This window comes from Lethenteron reissneri, chromosome 18 (genome assembly GCF_015708825.2).
Source record: "Lethenteron reissneri isolate LAM-NWPU_2019-01 chromosome 18, ASM1570882v1, whole genome shotgun sequence".
Classification (NCBI taxonomy): domain Eukaryota; kingdom Metazoa; phylum Chordata; class Hyperoartia; order Petromyzontiformes; family Petromyzontidae; genus Lethenteron; species Lethenteron reissneri.
The window spans coordinates 759,683-781,098 of NC_083796.1; the positions used below are offsets into that span (position 1 = coordinate 759,683).

A 21,416-nucleotide genomic window follows, 5' to 3' on the forward strand; every position below is an offset into this window, starting at 1 on the left:
TACACAACACACTGCTGATGATTGTTCTACACAATGCGAACGACTCTGTCTCAAGCGAGCCCGACTGCCGATGGGACACTGAACGGTGAAGCCGGCCCGGAGTGTTGGCTGTGTTGAACGCAAGGCAGTGTTGTGGCTGATGTGTATATACTCGCCTGCTCGCTCAAGTCAATTTTGTTTGTGTTACATCCGTGGCTGGCGCCTTGCTGCCACAAATTGCCAACTCGAAGCGCCATCGCCTTAATACTGAACATAAGAGTTGACAATTCTAAACTATGATAACATGTATATTTACATCCTGTCTATAGTTTAAAATATAACAAATAATACCAAGCTGCGCCTGTGAGTTAAGGCTACACATACGGTGCTATTGTGCTGTGACCTGCAGTGCTGTCAGTGAGTGGGTGAATGGGTGGGTGGGTGAGTCGGTGAGTGAGTGATTGGGTGGGTGGGTGAGTCGGTGAATGGGTGGGTGAGTGGGTGGGTGAGAGGGTGAATGAGTGGGTGAATGAGTGGGTGAATGGGCAGGTGAGTGGGTGGGTTGTGACCTGCAGTGTGGTGCTTGAACACAGTTCAGGCAGCACGAGAGTTGAGCACAGCGCCAGGCGCGCTCTCTCCTCGAGAAGTCCAACAGCCATATAGGTGAGCTGCTGCTCAACCTCCCCCCACTGCCCACTCCTCGGAGGGGGAGGGGGGCGGGGTGGCACCTCAGCCACGGCACGTGACGTTGAAGAGCCGGGGCGGAGCCGCCGCCGCTCTCCGCTCCACGTGTCTCTCGATACTCGAGTCCCTCTCCTCGTGATGTCTCCTCGCCTCGCCCTCGTCCTGCCCCTCCTCGGCGTCCTCGGCGTCTTCGCGGGGCTCGGAGTCCGCGCTCGGGAGCCGCGGCTCCGCTTCGAGTACAAGCTGAGCTTCAAGGGCCCCCACCTGGTGCTCGCGGACGGCGCGGTGCCCTTCTGGAGCCACGTGGGCAGTGAGTCGAGGGGCCGGCGCCCGCGGCGTCTCCACGCCGCCGGGTGGTGACTGGTGGCGCGAATATCACACGTGTGTGTGTCTCAGTGCGTGTGTCCCACCTGGTCCGTGTGTCTCACCTGGTCCGTGTGTCTCACTTAGTGCGTGTGTCCCACCTGGTCCCTGTGTCTCACCTGTCCCTGTGTCCCACCTGGTCCGTGTGTCTCACCTGTCCCTGTGTCGCACCTGGTCCGTGTGTCTCACCTGGTCCGTGTGTCTCACCTGGTGTGTGTCTCACTTAGTGCGTGTGTCCCACCTGTGTGTGTGTTTCACCTGTCCCTGTGTCCCACCTGGTCCCTGTGTCTCACCTGGTCCGTGTGTCTCACCTGGTCCCTGTGTCTCACCTGGTCCGTGTGTCTCACCTGGTCCGTGTGTCTCACCTGGTCCGTGTGTCTCACCTGGTCCGTGTGTCTCACCTGGTCCCTGTGTCTCACCTGGTCCGTGTGTCTCACCTGGTCCCTGTGTATCACCTGGTCCGTGTGTCTCACCTGGTCCCTGTGTCCAACCTGGTCCGTGTGTCTCACCTGGTCCCTGTGTCTCACCTGGTCCGTGTGTCTCACCTGGTCCCTGTGTCCAACCTGGTCTGTGTGTCTCACCTGGTCCCTGTGTTTCACCTGGTCCGTGTGTCCCACCTGGTCCCTGTGTCCCACCTGGTCCGTGTGTCTCACCTGGTCCGTGTGTCTCACCTGGTCCCTGTGTCCAACCTGGTCTGTGTGTCTCACCTGGTCCCTGTGTTTCACCTGGTCCGTGTGTCCCACCTGGTCCCTGTGTCCAACCTGGTCCGTGTGTCTCACCTGGTCCCTGTGTCCCACCTGGTCCGTGTGTCTCACTTGGTCCGTGTGTCCCACCTGGTGTGTGTCCCACCTGTCCGGGTTCACACGCCATGTGCGTGTGCTGCCATATGCTACAATCATCGCAGCGAGACGTGATGGTCATGGTTCGGGGTTATGATCGTGGTAGAGGCAGGGATCTTCATCGTCACGATGAGGTGAGGGTCGGGGTCAAGTTCAGGGGTTGCGGTCAGGGTCGGGGTTTGTGGTGTTGACCTTAGGCGGCCTCAACGCATGCGCGGAGAGAGGAAGAGGAGAGTGATGGAGAGGTAGGGAGAGAGGAGAGTGATGGAGTGAGATGTCGAGATGAGAGAGTTGGGGGGGGGTCGAGTAGAGAGAGGGAGGGAGCTTGGGAGAGCGTTTGGGCAGAGAGTTTGACGCAGCGAGAGTGAGAAGTCGCGAGTCGCGAGTGGGAGAGACGGGGAGCGCGAGGGGAGAGTCGGGAGCCATCTGGTGGCGCTGTTCGCGATCCCACGCCTCGCGCTGCTGGGGGCCCGGGGGGGGGGGGGGGGGGGGGCCGTGGGAACGCGGCAGCAGCAGCAGCAGCAGCGTGCGGGGTGCGGGGTCCGGAGCGGGGTCCATCCCGCCCGGGGACTCCAGATAACGCGACCCCTTTAGACCCCGCGTCGCACCGACCTAATGAAGTTTCTTTTTTGAGTTTGGTTGCCCCTGATTACCCCTGGTTGTCCCCGGTTGCCCCTGGTTACCCTCGGTTTCCCCCGGTTGCCCCTGGTTACCCCCCGGTTTCCCCCGGTTGCCCCTGGTTACCCCCGGTTTCCCCCGGTTGCCTGCCCTGTGCGCAGGCGCGATCCCGGGACCCGAGCTGCTGCGCGTGGCCCCCTCCCTGCGCCACGGGCGCGGGGCCGCGTGGTCGCGCAGCGCGCTCAGAGCCGCCTCCTGGGACGCGCGAGTTCAGCTGCGGGTGGCGGGGAGAGGTCGCGCGGGGGGCCACGGCCTGGTATGGGGGGAGCACGGGGGGGGCACGGGGGGGGGGGGCACGGGGGGGGGGCACGGGGGGGGGGCACGGGGGGGGGCACGGGGGGGGGCACGGCCTGGTATGGGGGGGGCACGGGGGGCACGGGGGGGGGCACGGGGGGGGGGGGGACGAGGGAATTGGAACACTGGACGATTGGGGGTCGGGTCAGGGAGACATTGAGACGTGGTGACAGGAGGGTACTGTGACACAGAGACATGCAGGGGTACAGGGCACTGGAGACACGGGGACAGAGCGCGGGGGACACGGGGGGACACGATGAGACGGGGACAAGAGGAGACAGGGGGACACGTGGTTGGCCCCGCGCGGCCTCGCTGACTGCTCGTGGGGTGCACGCCTCTCCCTCTCTCCCTCCCTCCCCCTCCCGCAGGCGATTTGGTTCGCGGAGGAGGCGGGGGCCCTGGGCCCCGTGTTCGGGGGCCCCGAGACGTGGAACGGAGTCGGGGTCATCCTGGACTCTCGCGACAGCCAGGTGGAGGCCTCCACACCGACCCTCCCACGGAACCCTCAGCCCCCCCCCCCCTCCCAAACCAACACCCCCATTCCTTGATGTTGGTGGTGGTAGTGGTGGGGAGCGGTGGTGGAGGTGGTGGGGAGCGGTGGTGGAAGTGGTGGTGGTGGGGAGCGGTGATGGAGGTGGTGGTGGTGGTGGTGGGGAGCGGTGGTGGAGGTGGTGGTGGTGGGGAGCAGTGGTGGAAGTGGTGGTGGTGGTGGTGGGGAGCGGTGGTGGAGGTGGTGGTGGTGGGGAGCGTGGTGGAGGTGGTGGTGGGGAGCGGTGATGGAGGTGGTGGTGGTGGGGAGCGTGGTGGAGGTGGTGGTGGGGAGCGGTGATGGAGGTGGTGGTGGTGGGGAGCGGTGGTGGAAGTGGTGGTGGTGGGGAGCGGTGGTGGTGGTGGGGAGCAGTGGTGGAGGTGGTGGTGGGGAGCGGTGGTGGAGGTGGTGGTGGTGGGGAGCGGTGGTGGAGGTGGTGGTGGTGGTGGTGGGGAGCGGTGGTGGAGGTGGTGGTGGTGGGGAGCGGTGATGGAGGTGGTGGTGGTGGGGAGCGGTGGTGGTGGTGGTGGGGAGCGGTGGTGGAGGTGGTGGTAGTGGGGAGCGTGGTGGAGGTGGTGGTGGGGAGCGGTGGTGGAGGTGGTGGTGGTGGGGAGCGGTGGTGGAGGTGGTGGTGGTGGGGAGCGGTGGTGGAGGTGGTGGTGGTGGGGAGCGTGGTGGTGGTGGGGGTGGGGAGCGGTGATGGAGGTGGTGGTGGTGGGGAGCGGTGGTGGAGGTGGTGGTGGGGAGCAGTGGTGGAGGTGGTGGTGGTGGGGAGCGGTGATGGAGGTGGTAGTGGTGGGGAGCGGTGGTGGAGGTGGTGGTGGTGGTGGGGAGCGGTGGTGGAGGTGGTGGTGGTGGTGGTGGGGAGCGGTGGTGGAGGTGGTGGTGGTGGTGGGGAGCGTGGTGGTGGTGGTGGTGGGGAGCGGTGAGGGAGGTGGTGGTGGTGGGGAGCGGTGGTGGAGGTGGGGAGCAGTGGTGGAGGTGGTGGTGGTGGGGAGCGGTGGTGGAAGTGGTGGTGGTGGGGAGCGGTGGTGGGGAGCAGTGGTGGAGGTGGTGGTGGGGAGCGGTGGTGGTGGTGGTGGTGGTGGTGGGGAGCGGTGGTGGAGGTGGTGGTGGTGGGGAGCGGTGATGGAGGTGTTGGTGGTGGGGAGCGGTGGTGGAGGTGGTGGTGGTGGGGAGCGGTGGTGGAGGTGGTGGTGGGGAGCAGTGGTGGTGGTGGTGGTGGTGGGGAGCGGTGATGGAGGTGGTAGTGGTGGGGAGCGGTGGTGGAGGTGGTGGTGGTGGTGGGGAGCGGTGGTGGAGGTGGTGGTGGTGGTGGTGGGGAGCGGTGGTGGAGGTGGTGGTGGTGGTGGGGAGCGTGGTGGTGGTGGTGGTGGGGAGCGGTGAGGGGAGTGGTGGTGGTGGGGAGCGGTGGTGGAGGTGGGGAGCAGTGGTGGAGGTGGTGGTGGTGGGGAGCGGTGGTGGAAGTGGTGGTGGTGGGGAGCGGTGGTGGGGAGCAGTGGTGGAGGTGGTGGTGGGGAGCGGTGGTGGAGGTGGTGGTGGTGGGGAGCGGTGGTGGAGGTGGTGGTGGTGGTGGTGGTGGGGAGCGGTGATGGAGGTGGTAGTGGTGGGGAGCGGTGATGGAGGTGTTGGTGGTGGGGAGCGGTGGTGGAGGTGGTGGTGGTGGGGAGCGGGAGTGGAGGTGGTGGTGGTGGGGAGCGGTGGTGGAGGTGGTGGTGGGGAGCGGTGGTGGAAGTGGTGGTGGTGGGGAGCGGTGATGGAGGTGATGGTGGTGGTGGTGGGGAGCGGTGGTGGAGGTGGTGGTGGTGGTGGGGAGCGGAGGTGGTGGTGGTGGGGAGCGGTGGTGGAAGTGGTGGTGGTGGTGGTGGGGAGCGGTGGTGGAGGTGGTGGTGGTGGTGGTGGGGAGCGTGGTGGAGGTGGTGGTGGGGAGCGGTGATGGAGGTGGTGGTGGTGGGGAGCGGTGGTGGAAGTGGTGGTGGTGGGGAGCGGTGGTGGTGGTGGGGAGCAGTGGTGGAGGTGGTGGTGGGGAGCGGTGGTGGAGGTGGTGGTGGTGGGGAGCGGTGGTGGAGGTGGTGGTGGTGGTGGTGGGGAGCGGTGGTGGAGGTGGTGGTGGTGGGGAGCGGTGATGGAGGTGGTGGTGGTGGGGAGCGGTGGTGGTGGTGGTGGTGGTGGGGAGCGGTGGTGGAGGTGGTGGTAGTGGGGAGCGTGGTGGAGGTGGTGGTAGTGGGGAGCGTGGTGGAGGTGGTGGTGGGGAGCGGTGGTGGAGGTGGTGGTGGTGGGGAGCGGTGGTGGAGGTGGTGGTGGTGGGGAGCGGTGGTGGAGGTGGTGGTGGTGGGGAGCGTGGTGGTGGTGGTGGTGGGGAGCGGTGATGGAGGTGGTGGTGGTGGGGAGCGGTGGTGGAGGTGGTGGTGGGGAGCAGTGGTGGAGGTGGTGGTGGTGGGGAGCATGGTGGTGGTGGTGGTTGGGAGCGGTGATGGAGGTGGTAGTGGTGGGGAGCGGTGGTGGAGGTGGTGGTGGTGGTGGGGAGCGGTGGTGGAGGTGGTGGTGGTGGTGGTGGGGAGCGGTGGTGGAGGTGGTGGTGGTGGGGAGCGGTGATAGAGGTGGTGGTGGTGGGGAGCGGTGGTGGAGGTGGTGGTGGGGAGCAGTGGTGGAGGTGGTGGTGGTGGGGAGCGGTGGTGGAAGTGGTGGTGGTGGGGAGCGGTGGTGGTGGTGGGGAGCAGTGGTGGAGGTGGTGGTGGGGAGCGGTGGTGGAGGTGGTGGTGGTGGGGAGCGGTGGTGGAGGTGGTGGTGGTGGTGGGGAGCGGTGGTGGAGGTGGTGGTGGTGGGGAGCGGTGATGGAGGTGTTGGTGGTGGGGAGCGGTGGTGGAGGTGGTGGTGGTGGTGGGGAGCGGTGGTGGAGGTGGTGGTGGTGGTGGGGAGCGTGGTGGAGGTGGTGGTGGGGAGCGGTGGTGGAGGTGGTGGTGGTGGGGAGCGGTGGTGGAGGTGATGGTGGTGGTGGGGAGCGGTGGTGGAGGTGGTGGTGTTGGGGAGCGTGGTAGAGGTGGTGGTGAGGAGCGGTGGTGGAGGTGGTGGTGGTGGGGAGCGGTGGTGGAGGTGGTGGTGGTGGGGAGCGGTGGTGGAGGTGGTGGTGGTGGGGAGCGGTGGTGGAGGTGGTGGTGGTGGTGGGGAGCGGTGATGGAGGTGGTGGTGGTGGGGAGCGGTGGTGAAGGTGGTGGTGGTGGGGAGCGGTGGTGGTGGTGGGGAGAGGTGGTGGTGGGGAGCGGTGGTGGGGAGCGGTGGTGTAGCGGTTAGTGCGCTGCGCTACCAACCCCAGTGACCCGCGTTCGATTATCTGAACCGGTTATGGGCCTCCCCTAGGTCGATTCAGCCTCAAATGAGTACCTGGTGCGGTGTGTAAACATCGCAACCAGGGAGACAAAGGCGGCCGGGCGTGGTGCTAGCCATCCACCCCCTCGTGTGCCGTGTCGGCCTTCATAGGTGCTCACCAATAGCACTTGCCCCAACAGTCTGCTAAGGGGCCGTCCATAAATGACGTCACGCACCTGAGGGGGGGGTCAGACATTTGTGACGATGTGTGACGAAGGGGGAAGTGGGGGGTTGAGAAATGTGACGTCACATCAAAATGCACAACTTTAAATAAATATAGACAACACGTTCTGCCTAATTAAATAGACTTTTTAATAAATGTTTTCTCCTACAACATCAGAGTGCAGCGCCACATTAAATACGCACTACAATGACAATAGTTTAAAGCGATTTGAAGTATTTTTTTTTTGGGGGGGGGGGGCAGAGCTTTGTGACGTCATATTTGAGGGGGGTCTGACTTTTTGTGACGCCGTGTGACGAGGGGGGGGGGGTCAAAAATCGTCCAAAATCGCGTGACGTCATTTATGGACGGCCCCTAAGGCTATACGGGGAATCTTTGTCTTGGTGTTGTGGTCGCTCGGCTGTTGTAGGTTGACTCGTTAATGCTCTGCATGACGACCCCCACCCCCTCTAATTACCCCCCCCCCACCCCCTTCCCTCCCCCGCCCCTCAGGGAGATTTGCCGATGGTTTTTGTCGTCGCCAACAACGGAAGCGTCGCGTTCGCCCAGGGGAGGTGCGTGGGGGGGCTGGTGGGGGGGGGGCTTTGGGGTCGGGGTCAGTATTCGTGTCAGGACCAGGAGCGTCACGGATCGATCGTCACGATCCCCACCTCACGCCGTGGATCGATTCACGAGCCGATTCCTTTAGTTGGCCATCGTGGTGCGGCTGGAGAGGTTGCTGATAGGTGGGACGCGTGGTGTGCAGGGTGGAGGAGCAGGAGGATGGGGTAGGCAAATTAGAGGTTTGTAATAGGAGGTAGTGATGGGTGGGACACGTGGTGTGCAGGATGAAGGAGGGGCAGGGGACCAAGAGGGCATTGGAGTGGAACTCAGAGGTCGGTGACCTCGATGCCTAGAGCCACGTGTTGGCGGTCGTGGTGGTGGTGATGACGAGGCCATAAGAGGGGTCATTCGAGGTCAGGAGCGGATCAACAGCTGTGTGATCCCGAAGCAAGGAAGTGATGGCGAGGTGCGGTGACCTCCTGACCTTGGCCTGTGCTCGTGTCGGCAGCGACGCCTCCGCGCAGGCCCTCGCCTCGTGCCGCCGCGACTTCCGCAACAAGCCTCACCCGGTGAGGGTGAGGGTCTCACTCCACGCGGGGAGCCTCGAGGTGAGCAGGGGACGCTGACACCGTGACCCCATCCTCACCCCGGTGATCCTAACCTCGCCCCGCGACCCCATCCATTTGCCTGTTACCCTGACCGCCTTCCCGTGACCTCCCCTCACCCCGTGACCTCCCCTCCCACCCAGTGACCTCCCCGTGACCTCCCCTCACCCCCGTAACCCAGGTGCACCTCACCTCCGGCTTCACTGCGGAGGAGGACTTTGAGCTGTGCGCCACCGTGGGGGACCTCTCCCTCCCACCAGCGGGGTTCTTCGGGGTCTCAGCCTCCACCGGAGGGGTCCCGGGTAAGGGGCTCGGGGGAAGGGAGAGGTGAGAGGGGAGAGAGGTGAGTAGGGAGAGGTGAGAGAGTAGAGGTGAGAGGGGAGAGCTGAGATTTTAGAGGTGAGTGGTGAGAGGTGAGTAGGGAGAGGTGAGAGGGAGGCGGTGAGAGGGGCTCGGTGCGAGGGGAGAGCTGAGATTAGAGAGGTGAGAGGGGAGGAAGGAGAGGGATGAGAGGGATGAGAGGGAGTGTGAGAGGTGAGGAGGTGAGAGGGGAGGAAGGAGAGGGTTGAGAGGGTTGAGAGGGATGAGAGGGATGAGAGGGAGTGTGTGAGGTGAGATTGTAATTCGAGGATGGGGGTCCAGGAGCAGGGCCGGGTTTTGGGTGTGGCCCCACGTGACGCGGCCTCTCTCTTCCAGATGACCACGACGTCCTCTCGTTCCTCACCTACAGCCTCAGCGCGCCTCGCCGGGGAAACGTGAGAGAGTGAAGGACTCGCAGCCACTCACCGCAGCCACTCACCGCAGCCACTCACCGCAGCCACTCACCGCAGCCACTCACCGCAGCCCTCACCGCAGCCACTCACCGCAGCCACTCACCGCAGCCACTCACCGCAGCCCTCACCGCAGCCACTCACCGCAGCCACTCACCGCAGCCACTCACCGCAGCCCTCACCGCAGCCACTCACCGCAGCCACTCACCGCAGCCACTCACCGCAGCCACTCACCGCAGCCCTCACCACTCACGTCTCCTCACCTCACGACGCACCTCACTTCGTGAATAACTCACTGTACATCTCATACGCCTCACCTCACCCATCACCTCTCACACCCCTCACCTCCTGACCGAGGTTCACCCCTTGCGTCAGTTCATTTGCACCTCCACCGTCTCCTCGACCTCACCTTGACATAGCATGACCCTGACACTCACCATGACGTATCCTTAGCCCTGACCTAACTCGACCTTTGCCCTTATCGCAGCCATGAACCCTGCCTGACCGTCGCCTACGCAGAACCCGACATCGGTTGACCCCTGACTCTTGCCGCGGCTCTGACCCTGACCTCGCTGAACCTTCCCCAGGGGAGCGAGGTGACCCAGGAGGAGCAGAAGGAGAAACAGGAGGAGGAGGAGAAGGGGGGGGAGGAGGAGGAGGCGCTATGGAGGGAGGAATTTGCTCGCTACCAGGAGGAGCTGCGCCGTCAGATCGAGGAATTCCAGAAGGTCCACCCCACGCAGCACGGTACGAGGTCACTGGGGGTCACCGGGGGTCACCGGGGGTCACTGGGGGTCACGGCGGAGGGGGGGTGGGGTCCTTGGTATATCCTAAGGGGTCCTCCGGTATGGGGGGGGGGGTAACCATTTGCATCCATAGGGTCACCTGAGGTCCGAATGGATTCAGTTGTCCACTGCAGAGGTAATTTGTAGTCACCAGGGGTTCACGGGCGTCTACACATGGGCAAGAGTTCCACAGAGGTCATCGCAGGGTGCTCGGGGGTCGTTCCTAACCCCCGTGCCCCCCCCCCCCACTCCTCACCCCCCTCAGCAGGTGAGGGAGCGCTGGAGTCTCAGGCCGAGAGGGACCTGCGTCTGATCTTCGAGGGTCAGGCTCGCATCCAGGCCGAGGTGCGCGACGCAGCCAGGCTCCTGGGCTCCCTCGCCGAGGGGGTGGGGGCCGGGGGGGGCAACACCCAGGTGAGGGGGGCGGGGGGTGATTGGTGAGAGAGGTGAGTGGGTGAGTGAGCTAGTGTGCAAGGAGACGAGTGAGTGGGCGAGTGCTCGGGTGGCTGGGTGGTTGAGTGAATAAGTGAGGTTAATTCGATGGGTGAGTGAGCGGAAGGTGAGTGGGTGAGAGGGGCGAGTGGAGCGGGTGAGTGGGCGAGCGAGCAAGTGAGTCAGGTGAGGTAGGTGAGAGAGTGAGTGAGCGAGTCAGAAAAGCGAGACAGATGACACAGTGGCGAGATATTAACTACCTTGTCTGGTATATAGGAGATCGTGGGTTTGATCCCGACCCTGATGCCTGTGTAGTGGCATAGTGTAGTAGCACAGCGCTGGCTGCCTGCAGGGAAGGGGATTTGCGGCTCACGGCAGCCCTGACGTCAGCAGGCCACGTGACACACCAGAGGGGGATCTAGGGGAAGGTGACAGAAGGGGCACACCAAGAACCCGCTGGGAGGTTCCAGAAAGGGGGCGTGGCCGGGGGCGGAGCCAGGCCACGTGACAGTACAAGAGGGGCCCCTGTGGGGACCTCGGGGCAGTTGTTGGAGTGGGTTCCCCGTTGTGCTGCTGAAGTCGTCTTCACCGTCCTTCTCGTCGTCTTCACCGTCCTTCTCGTCGTCTTCACCGTCCGTCTTGTCGTTGTCTCCGTGTTCACCATCTCGGGGCGTCACCAGTGAGGCAGCCGACAGACTGACTGAGTAGCGTCGCCGACAATAGACGGACTAATTATGAAGAGTGTTAACTCCGATGGTGCTTGTTAATAAAGAAGTGCCTCCAAGTCTTATCGTCTCCGAGTTAGTCACTACATTTCACATCATAAGTGCTAAAGTAAAACAAGAAATTTGTCATGTCAAAGTCGGCCAAGAGAAAGAATCCACCGATAGTGTCCTCTGGAGATGAGGACGATGGGGATGCGATCCCCTCGACAGCCCCAGAATCCGGGACTCCGGTGATGTGTCTGGAGGCGGTGATACCTGCGGAGCAGCAGGAGAGGGATGTCGGGCCCTTGCAGCCGCCGGTCGGACAAGGGTGGCGCGACCTCACCGAGCGCCTTGCGGGCCTGCTCTCTGTCGCAGCGGAGCTGGTCGTGCAGCTCGGGTCCGCGGCGCCTGCCGAAGATACTCCAGCCCGAGGGCAGCAGGTGGACGGCTCATCTTTCACCGCTGCACCAGAGCGGGAATCGGCAGAGTTCCCGCCCACGTCGTCCAAGCGGGAAAGTCTTCCCGCCAAATTCGAGTCACCATCGGCGGCTTCTGCAGGGGCGCTGTCTCTACGGGAGCACCTGCCTGTGGCCGCGGGGGGTGACTGGACGGCTTTCCAGCGCCGCTTTAAAGCGGCTTGCACCCTGGTCGGGTGGTCAGACGTGGAGGTGCTACGGGCTCTGCCCACGGCACTGGATGACGACTCCCTGGCAGCGTTCGAGGCCATCCCCGAGGCTGACCGGGCAACTCTGCCTCGGGCATGCGCTCAGATGGCTGCTATTTTGTATCCACCATCCAACGCGCATCGAAGGTTCGTGCTGCGGAGGCAGGGAGAGGCCGAGAGGCCTCTCGCCTTCCGCAGCACGCTGCTGGCCTTGGGTGGCCCAGCATAGCCGCGAATGGAGCAGACTGCGCTGGTTTGCCTGGCGCCAGAGAAACTGCTGTCACTGTCTCAGGAATTAGGCGTCTCTCTTCCCGTCACGGAAGAGGATGACCTGTCGTCCCTAAAGGTCGCCCGCTGCATCCAAGCCCACGTTAACTTGCAGTGGTGGTCTGGGGTGGCTGCCTGCACGGGACTCCTAGAGGACGCGGAGGAGCCGGCGCCGCGGGAGCCAGAGTGGGCCTGTGCGTCGTTCGTCCAAGGTCCATGTGGGAGGAAAATTGAGGACCGACGACCGGAGCAGGAACGGCGAGAGAGGGGCTCCCTTCAAGCGTGGAGGTCCACGACCGCCTGCTTCAAATGCGGCCAGCTGGGCCACATCGCCAGGGCGTGTCGCAACGGCACCGGATCGCTCTCCTCGCCTTCAACGTCCTCCGCCCCGCCGACATCTGCTTCCTCGGGCCCGCAGGCGAGTCGCGATGCATCAGACACCCGGCCGCTAATGTCACATCATGCATCCCCGTTGTTGAGCACGTCGGGTTCGCACATCGTCATCCCTCGTCGTGTCACGGCGCACGAGTGACGGACTTTGGTGTCGACCGATCGGCAGCGGAGCGCGGGGCAGTGGAACACGTTGGCGCACCGTGTCGTGGTGGCGGCGGCGGTGGGGTCTTCTGCGGTAGTTGGGTTTGTTCAAGGGATAGAGGTGAGGGTGCTGATCGACACGGGAGCGTCGGCTACCATGATTTTGGAGATTATTTTTTAGTTATTGCCACCGAGGTCCGGTCGCTATTGCTTGTGTTGCCCCGAATGGCTGGAGTTTGGGCATTATAGGCCAAATATTGGCGAAACTCCACGTTGAGGACATTGAATTGATAGGGCCGGTGTTGGTTTCTAGGACATTGGCTGTGCCCTGTCTTTTTGGGCACTAATTAGCGTGGGAGGATGCCCCTTAAGATCCTTGGTGATCAAGGTTGTATTGAATTGCCATCGGGACGGGGGTTGGCCTTCCTGAGGTCTCCGACCTGGTTAGAAAGGGCCAACGCCATGGTTCAGGCCCTGGCAAAGGAAACTGTCACAGTTCCTCCAGGCGCTCAGATGTTGGTGCCCTTGGGGTTGCGGAAGCAAATTGATTTGATGGATACCGTTGAAGGGGTCCTTTTAACCCCTTCAAACAAGGCGATTCGGGGTCCGCGTTGGTGGGTGCCCAAACTATAGTAAGAGGGGACCAGGAGCCCTTTTTGCAAGTGCTGAACAACGGGCTTGGGCCTGCGGTGGTCCAAGCCGGTACAGTTTTGGCCCACGCAACGACCGCGCGCTGTGAGGAGGCTTGCGAAGAAGGCTGCAGAGGTCATTGCCGCGGTGGAGTGGGGAGGCAGGTCGGATGGGGCTTGGATGGACGTGTTGTGTGGGGGAAATTCTAAATTGTCCGGGGAACAGCGGGGTGAGCTGCATGCCTTGCTCCAAGAATTTGAGGATATTTTTAGCCAGGGGAAATTTGATATTGGCACACGTCACTATTGCAACATCGCATCGACATGGGTAACGCTGCTTCAAATACGGCAGAATTCGTACAGGCTCAGTCCCAAGGAAAAGGACGCCAGACAGTTGACGAAATTTTGGCTGCGGACATTCCACTAGTCCGTGGGGGGCTCCCATTTTTTCGTAAAAAAACTGGATGGAGTCTGCGCTTTTGCGTCGACTTCCGTAAATTAAATAAAGTATCTGTGGTGGACGCGTATCTGCTCCCCCGGATGAATGACTCCTTGGACGCCTTTTCGTGTAAACAGTTTTTCTCGACCCTCCAATTGTTGTCGGGGTTTTGGCAGCTGCCCTTGGATGAAGGATCCCGGTGAGTCTTAACTCTGCTCTGGCCACGTTTCAGCGGCTTATGGAATTGGTCTTAGCAGGTCTTCATTTACTTGGACGATGTAATTGTAATCGGACGCATGTTTCAGGAGCACCTGCAGCGGTTGTGGTCAGTGTTTATCGTGGTGCGAGTGGCCAATCTCAAATTTAAACCACAGAAGTGCCATCTTTTGCAAACATCGGTGCAGTATTTGGGCCACGTTGTTAGCAAGTCCAGGATAGCCATGGTTCCCGACAAACTGCGTGTGTGCGCACATGGCCACCCCCACGTCGGTGGGTGAAGTCCGCAGTTTTGTCGGGTTCGCGTCGTATTGTCGCTGGTTTGTCCCCAAGTTGGCGACGATCGCTAAGCCGCTCCACGGGCTCACTGCCTAGGGCCAGAGATTTCGGTGGGGGGAAGAGGCCATGTTTGACGCGCTGCGTGATGGCCTCGCCAATGCGCCTCCGCATGGATACCCCGATTTCTCTCTGCCCTTTGTGTTGGATACGGATGCCAGCGACACCAGAGTCGGCGCTGTACTGTGCTGGGTCGTGAACGGTGCGGAGAGGGTTGAGGCCTCCGGGAGCCGTGTGCTGTCCCCCGCAGAGCAGCGTTACTGTGTGACGCCCAGAGAATTGTTGGCCATAGTGCACTTTGTGCAGCAGTATAGGCCGTACCTTTACGGAAGGAACTTTGCCGTGCACACTGACCACGCGGCTCTTCAATATGCCTTACGGATTGACCAGCCTTCCGGCCAACTTTCCCGCTGGCTAGAAATGTTGCAGGACTACTCCTTCATGGTCACCTACAGGAAGGGTGTACGTCACTGCAACGCGGATGCTCTGTCCCGGTTACCACCGAGAGACCAGTGTGCGTGTCTAATGGGTGCTGGCCGATGTGAACCATCGGCTGCGGAATTGCCGTGCGCTGTTGTGGCATCTGTCGATGTACCACCACCCGCGACAACTGCTCCTTGTGACAACACAATTGGTCTCACGCACGCTGAATGGGGATGCCTCCAGGTAGAGGACGCCTCCTTGTTAAAGTTGCCACGTCGCGTAGGGACGAGAGGCAGTACAAATATGCCAGTGGGAATGTCCCTTATAGTCCTCCATGACGGGCTTTTGATGAGGTGGGATGAGGAGCTGCACCATCATTGCATTGTGTTGGGGACTGCTCTGCGGGGTAAACTCACACGGGTGGTCCACTTGAAATTACTGCACCTTGGGGTGCGTAAAACTTTGCTGACACTGAAGCGTGACTTCTTTTGGCCCAGGATGACGGACGACGTGTACCACGTGGTCAGGGGATATACTGACTGCGCACGCCGCAAGCCGCCTCCGAGGCAGGTCCAGCCGCCATTACAATCCGTCGCGGTGTCTCGTGTCAACGAGCTCGTTGCTCTGGACATCCTCGGGCCGTTTCCCGCCACTCAGAGGGGAAACAAATCCCTCCTCGTCGGGGTGGAGTCCCTCCTCGTCGCGGTGGAGTCCCTCCTCGTCGGGGTGGAACACCTGTCCCGGTGGCCGCTTGCGTGGCCAGATCAGTCGGCCGCCATTGCTGACGCATTTTTACACGGGTACGTTTTGGACAAACGGGCCCCAGAACAACTTCTTACGGACCAGGGGCACATTTTGTATTCAAAATTGTTAAAGGAGGTGTGCGATACCCTGGGAACAAAAAAAAATCCGAACATCGCCCTACCATCCCCAGACAGACGGGATGGTGAAGCGCTTGCACAGGACCCTCACATCCATGTTGTGCCAACAGGTTAATGAGCCACAGTTGGACTGGGGCTTACACGTTCCTAGTGTCCTGGCCGCATATAGGATGGCCCCTCACACCTCAACAGGATTCTCCCCATTTTAGCTCATGTATGGGAGGGAAAGTGACCCCCCCATTGAGGCTCAGTTGGGCATGGACCTGGGCAAGAGAGAAGGTCATTATGCCCATGCAGGTCGTGATTAGGCGGCTGACGGAGGCGTGGGAGGTGTCTCGAGGGAACCCGGCTAAACGACAGGCCGCGAATGAAAAACTCGTAGGGCAATGGGAGACTGGGACCCCATGGACCGCTGGGGGCAAGGTGTCCCCAGGTGCCCCTGGGTACGTCCCCTAAATTGCACCGGCCGTGGCAGGACCCTGTTGAGGTGGTTGAAGTCGAGCAGCCGCAGTGCGTGCGGATGCAGGTCGGTTGAAACCCAATATTCCACCCTGTGTTGACAGTTCATCTCCTGAGTGCCGGGTATCTGACATGTCCGACGAGCCGGGGCGGGCGAGCTCAGAGGTTACACCTCAGAAGGATTCCATTGTATCGCCCACAGGATTCCAGCGCCTGACGCCCGCAGCGCCTCCGAAGGACGGACCGGGTGTGAGGGAACGGTTGCCATCTTCTTCCCGGGAGGGGCCGCGCCCGTTAGGCCGTTTGCATTGTGTCCCGGGGGGGTCCCCAGCACGCCAATTCCCATCCCAGCCGGGGGTCCGGCGGCGAGGACCCATTCAACAAGTGCTTCGTTTTGATGACCCGTTCTCTTTTCCATTCTCCAAATCAGCTCCGACGCCGTCTGGCGTGTGGCCGCAGACGCGAGGTGGGCTGCGGCTACCGGTTGACCCTGGGCCCTTCCCAAGGCTCGCGGGCTGCGGCACGCCGGCGGTCGTCGGACATTGTTTACTTTCTTGCGGTTCGGGTTCATTGTAAAGAGTTCTCGCCTAAAATTGGTGAGCGAGGCAGGTGAGCGTGGCAGGTGAGCGAGGGATTCGTCTTTTCCAGGCGCTGGACTCGCTGTTGGACTCTCAGAGGGAAATCCTTCAGCAGCTCAAGGAGATGAGGTGAGTCTGGAACTTCCGACGACTTCCTCACCTCTCACCTCACCTGATGACACCTGTCCCCTCAATGTGTAAGGATGCCTCCGCACCCTCCCGCCTTAATTGGCCCTCCAATGATCTAATTACTTCCCCCCTCCCCGGGTTAATGTGGGGGTCGCGGCGTTATGATCAGGGTCGCGAGATACGGATTGATCCCTCAATCGGCTTTAATTGGTGGAGGCGGGGCATGTGGGGATGGGGCATGTGGGGGCGGGGCATGGGGGCGGGGCATGGGGGTCCCGTGTCTCTGTGTTTCCGTGTCTCTGTGTGTCTGTATCTGTGTGCTCCCGTGTCTCTGTGTCCCCGTGTCTCTGTGTCGCCGTGTCACTGTGTCCCCGTGTCTCTGTTCTCCCGTGTCTCTATGTCCCCGTATCTCTGTTCTCCCGTGTCTGTGTCCCCATGTCCCCGTGTCTCTGTGTCCCCGTGTCTCTGTTCTCCCGTGTTTCTGTTCTCCCGTGTCTGTGTCCCCATGTCCCCGTGTCTCTGTCCCCATTTCCCCGTGTCTCTGTGTCCCCGTGTCTCTGTGTCCCCGTGTCTCTGTGTCCCCGTGTCTCTGTTCTCCCGTGTCTGTGTCCCCATGTCCCCGTGTCTCTGTGTCCCCGTGTCTCCGCGTAGTCTCCTCGGCAGCTGTCGGTGTTGCCCCTGGCCCTGGATTCTAATCTCGCCGAGTCGCAGGGCAGGAGGGCGCGAGGCCCAGGGGGATTTCAGCAGAAACACGACTCAGTCATGGGGTGAAGCGGGGGGTGACGTCACCACGGTGCTTGTGCCAGGCTAGGTGCATGTGTTCACGGGACAGGCCCAGGTGCCATGAGTTGGCAGTGCTCCCCCGCTGTGTCAATTTGCATGTGTTTTATCCGCCCGGCGCTTCACTCGTTGTTGTGAGCGTCGCCCCTTTCGCCCTCCGCTGTTGCGGGAGGGCGACTGCCTCCAACTGCCCAGTAGCAGCAGCATCCTTCACGAGCCACCTCCACAGAGGCCGATCTTGACACCGCTGGTAACAGTCATCGGCAAGTCCACTCAGCTCCACGTCCTGCTGTACCACATCACTCCATATCCTCTCTAGGCCGTCCCGTGCCCATTTAGCCCCTTCTATCCAACAGCAGCGGCGATATGAAGACAATCAGCAGCATCAATACCGTGATCAGTAGCAGCGGCAGGGAGTTTTTAGTGTCCAATGTGAGTGAAGCAGCCGGCCGTGTGGTGTTTCCGTGGTGATTACACACCGCAGTATTTACCAGGGCGGCCGCTGGTTCCGAACCGCGAACCTCTGCAACAAGTGGCGAAGGCGCGTCACCGCCCCTACTGCCGATGATGAACCCAGAAGCCCCGCCCCCCACTGACCTCCCCTGCCACCCACTGACGCACCCCCCCCGCCCCCCCCGCCCCCCAGGAGCATCGTGTCGGACACGTTCCAGCGTGCGAGCGCCATCCAGGCGGTGGTGAGCGGCGGCGGCGCGGAGCACGTGCAGCGGCTGTTGGAGCTGCAGCAGCACGTGGCCGTCGTGAAGAGGGACCTGGGCACGCTGGTCCAGGAGGTACGGGGACCCTCAACGCTCACCTCACGTGCCCTCGCTCGTCGGTAACACTGTGTGTCTCCAAGAAATAGACTGACTATGCGACAGGCGACGTTTCGGGCAATGGCCCCCTTTTCACAGCAGAGAATAAGTCTCGTCTCACGTGACCTCGCTCCTCACCACGGCCAGGTCCGTCCGCATGGCTGACCCGGAATATATTTCCGCAGCCCGCACACCACATCCAGTATAGCAGCACCAGCCCTCACCAGCTCCAGCCCTCACCACCCCTCACCACCCCTCACTAGCGCTACCACTCACTAGCACAACCTCTCACTCACAGCCACCCACGCCAGCCCAGCAGGCGACCCGCAGAATATCGCGAAATGCAACCGGAGTCCTCACCCCGATTCTGGCTCCTCACTGCACTCCTCACTTCACTCCTCACTGCACTCCTCACTTCACTCCTCACTTCACTCCTCACTGCACTCCTCACTTCACTCCTCACTTCACTCCTCACTGCACTCCTCACTTCACTCCTCACTGCACTCCTCACTTCACTCCTCACTTCACTCCTCACTGCACTCCTCACTTCACTCCTCACTGCACTCCTCACTGCACTCCTCACTTCACTCCTCACTTCACTCCTCACTCCACTCCTCACTTCACTCCTCACTGCACTCCTCACTTCACTCCTCACTTCACTCCTCACTGCACTCCTCACTTCACTCCTCACTTCACTCCTCACCCGACGTCGCCGCAGGCCGCAAGGGGGCAGTGCCCCCCGCCCCCGGCCTGCGTCTCCACCCTGAGCTTCGTGCTCTTCTCCGGGATGCAGACGGCGCTGCTGCTGGATACCTGGCCTACAGGTGCGGGCCCTCGCCCACCTACTCACCACACTCACCCAGCTACTCACCACACTCACCCAGCTACTGACCACACTCACCCAGCTACTCACCACGCTCACCCACCTACTCACCACGCTCACCCACTTACTCACCACACTCACCCACCTACTCACCACGCTCACCCACCTACTCACCACACTCACCCACTTACTCACCACACTCACCCACTTACTCACCACACTCACCCACCTACTCACCACACTCACCCACCTACTCACCACGCTCACCCACCTACTCACCACACTCACCCACTTACTCACCACACTCACCCACTTACTCACCACACTCACCCAGCTACTCACCACACTCACCCACCTACTCACCACACTCACCCACCTACTCACCACACTCACCCACCTACTCACCACACTCACCCAGCTACTCACCACACTCACCCACCTACTCACCACGCTCACCCACCTACTCACCACACTCGCCCACCTACTCACCACGCTCACCCACCTACTCACCACACTCGCCCACCTACTCACCACACTCACCCAGCTATTCACCACTCGCCCACCTACTCACCACGCTCACCCACCTACTCACCACACTCACCCACCTACTCACCACACTCGCCCAGCTACTCACCACTCGCCCACCTACTCACCACACTCACCCACCTACTCACCACGCTCACCCACTTACTCACCACACTCACCCAGCTACTCACCACTCGCCCACCTAATCACCACACTCACCCAGCTACTCACCACTCGCCCACCTAATCACCACACTCACCCAGCTACTCACCACACTCACCCAGCTACTCACCACACTCACCCACCTACTCCCCACACTCATCCACCTACTCACCACACTCACCCACCTACTCACCATACTCACCCACCTACTCACCACACTCACCCACCTATTCACCACACTCACCCACCTACTCACCACACTCACCCACCTACTCACCACGCTCACCCACCTACTCACCACACTCACCCACCTACTCACCACACTCACCCACCTATTCACCACACTCACCCACCTACTCACCACACTCACCCACCTACTCACCACACTCACCCACCTACTCACCACGCTCACCCACCTACTCACCACACTCACCCACCTACTCACCACACTCACCCACCTATTCACCACACTCACCCACCTACTCACCACACTCACCCACCTACTCACCACACTCACCCACCTACTCACCACACTCACCCACCTACTCACCACACTCACCCACCTATTCACCACACTCACCCACCTACTCACCACACTCACCCACCTACTCACCACGCTCACCCACCTACTCACCACACTCGCCCACCTACTCACCACACTCGCCCACCTACTCACCACACTCACCCACCTACTCACCACACTCACCCACCTACTCACCACACTCACCCACCTACTCACCACGCTCACCAACCTACTCACCACGCTCACCCACCTACTCACCACACTCGCCCACCTACTCACCACACTCGCCCCACCTACTCACCACACTCACCCACCTACTCACCACACTCACCCACCTACTCACCACACTCACCCACCTACTCACCACACTCACCCACCTACTCACCACGCTCACCCACCTACTCACCACGCTCACCCACCTACTCACCACACTCGCCCACCTACTCACCACACTCGCCCACCTACTCACCACACTCACCCACCTACTCACCACACTCACCCACCTACTCACCACACTCACCCACCTACTCACCACGCTCACCCACCTACTCACCACACTCGCCCACCTACTCACCACACTCGCCCACCTACTCACCACACTCACCCACCTACTCACCACACTCACCCACCTACTCAACACACTCACCCACCTACTCACCACACTCACCCACCTACTCACCACATTCACCCACCACCTCACCACACTCACCCAGCTACTCACCACACTCACCCAGCTACTCACCACATTCACCCACCACTTCACCACACTCACCCAGCTACTCACCACACTCGCCCACCTACTCACCACATTCGCCCACCTACTCACCACACTCACCCAGCTACTCACCACACTCACCCACCTACTCACCACACTCACCCACCTACTCACCATACTCACCCACCTACTCACCACACTCACCCACCTACTCACCACACTCACCCACCTACTCACCACACTCACCCACCTACTCACCACGCTCACCCACCTACTCACCACACTCGCCCACCTACTCACCACACTCGCCCACCTACTCACCACGCTCACCCACCTACTCACCACGCTCACCCACCTACTCACCACACTCGCCCAGCTACTCACCACGCTCACCCACCTACTCACCCACCTACTCACCACATTCACCCACCACCTCACCACACTCACCCAGCTACTCACCACACTCACCCAGCTACTCACCACATTCACCCACCACTTCACCACACTCACCCACCTACTCACCACACTCACCCACCTACTCGCGACTGTGTTGGCTGTGACTATGTCGCCTGCGACTGTGTTGCCCGCGTGTTGCCAGGAGTCACCAGGATTCTGTCGCCAAGAAATTCTTCTGACCCCCCCCCGCCACCACCACCGTGACTCAACCTCGTCCCCGTGGGGTGGGGGCTGAGACCCCCGTGTGCGGGGGGAGGAGCAGGCAAGGTCGACGTGTGGGGGAGGGGTAGTAGGGGGACGGGGGGATCTC

The 21,416-nt window shown here is 61.6% G+C and overlaps 1 protein-coding gene across 1 annotated transcript; it reads left to right on the plus strand.

Annotated features, from left to right (window-relative positions):
• The first annotated feature begins 771 nt into the window (after window positions 1-771).
• Window positions 772-21,310, plus strand: LOC133343613 (protein ERGIC-53-like). Its single transcript, XM_061553304.1, has 13 exons — window positions 772-973; window positions 2,645-2,799; window positions 3,206-3,307; window positions 7,406-7,467; window positions 7,965-8,064; window positions 8,243-8,363; window positions 8,758-8,816; window positions 9,419-9,578; window positions 9,882-10,030; window positions 16,252-16,310; window positions 17,737-17,881; window positions 18,621-18,726; window positions 21,249-21,310. The coding sequence occupies exons 1-13, from the start codon at window positions 802-804 to the stop codon at window positions 21,308-21,310; spliced, it is 1,452 nt and encodes a 483-aa protein (XP_061409288.1). The 5' UTR covers window positions 772-801.
• The last annotated feature ends 106 nt before the right edge of the window (window positions 21,311-21,416 follow it).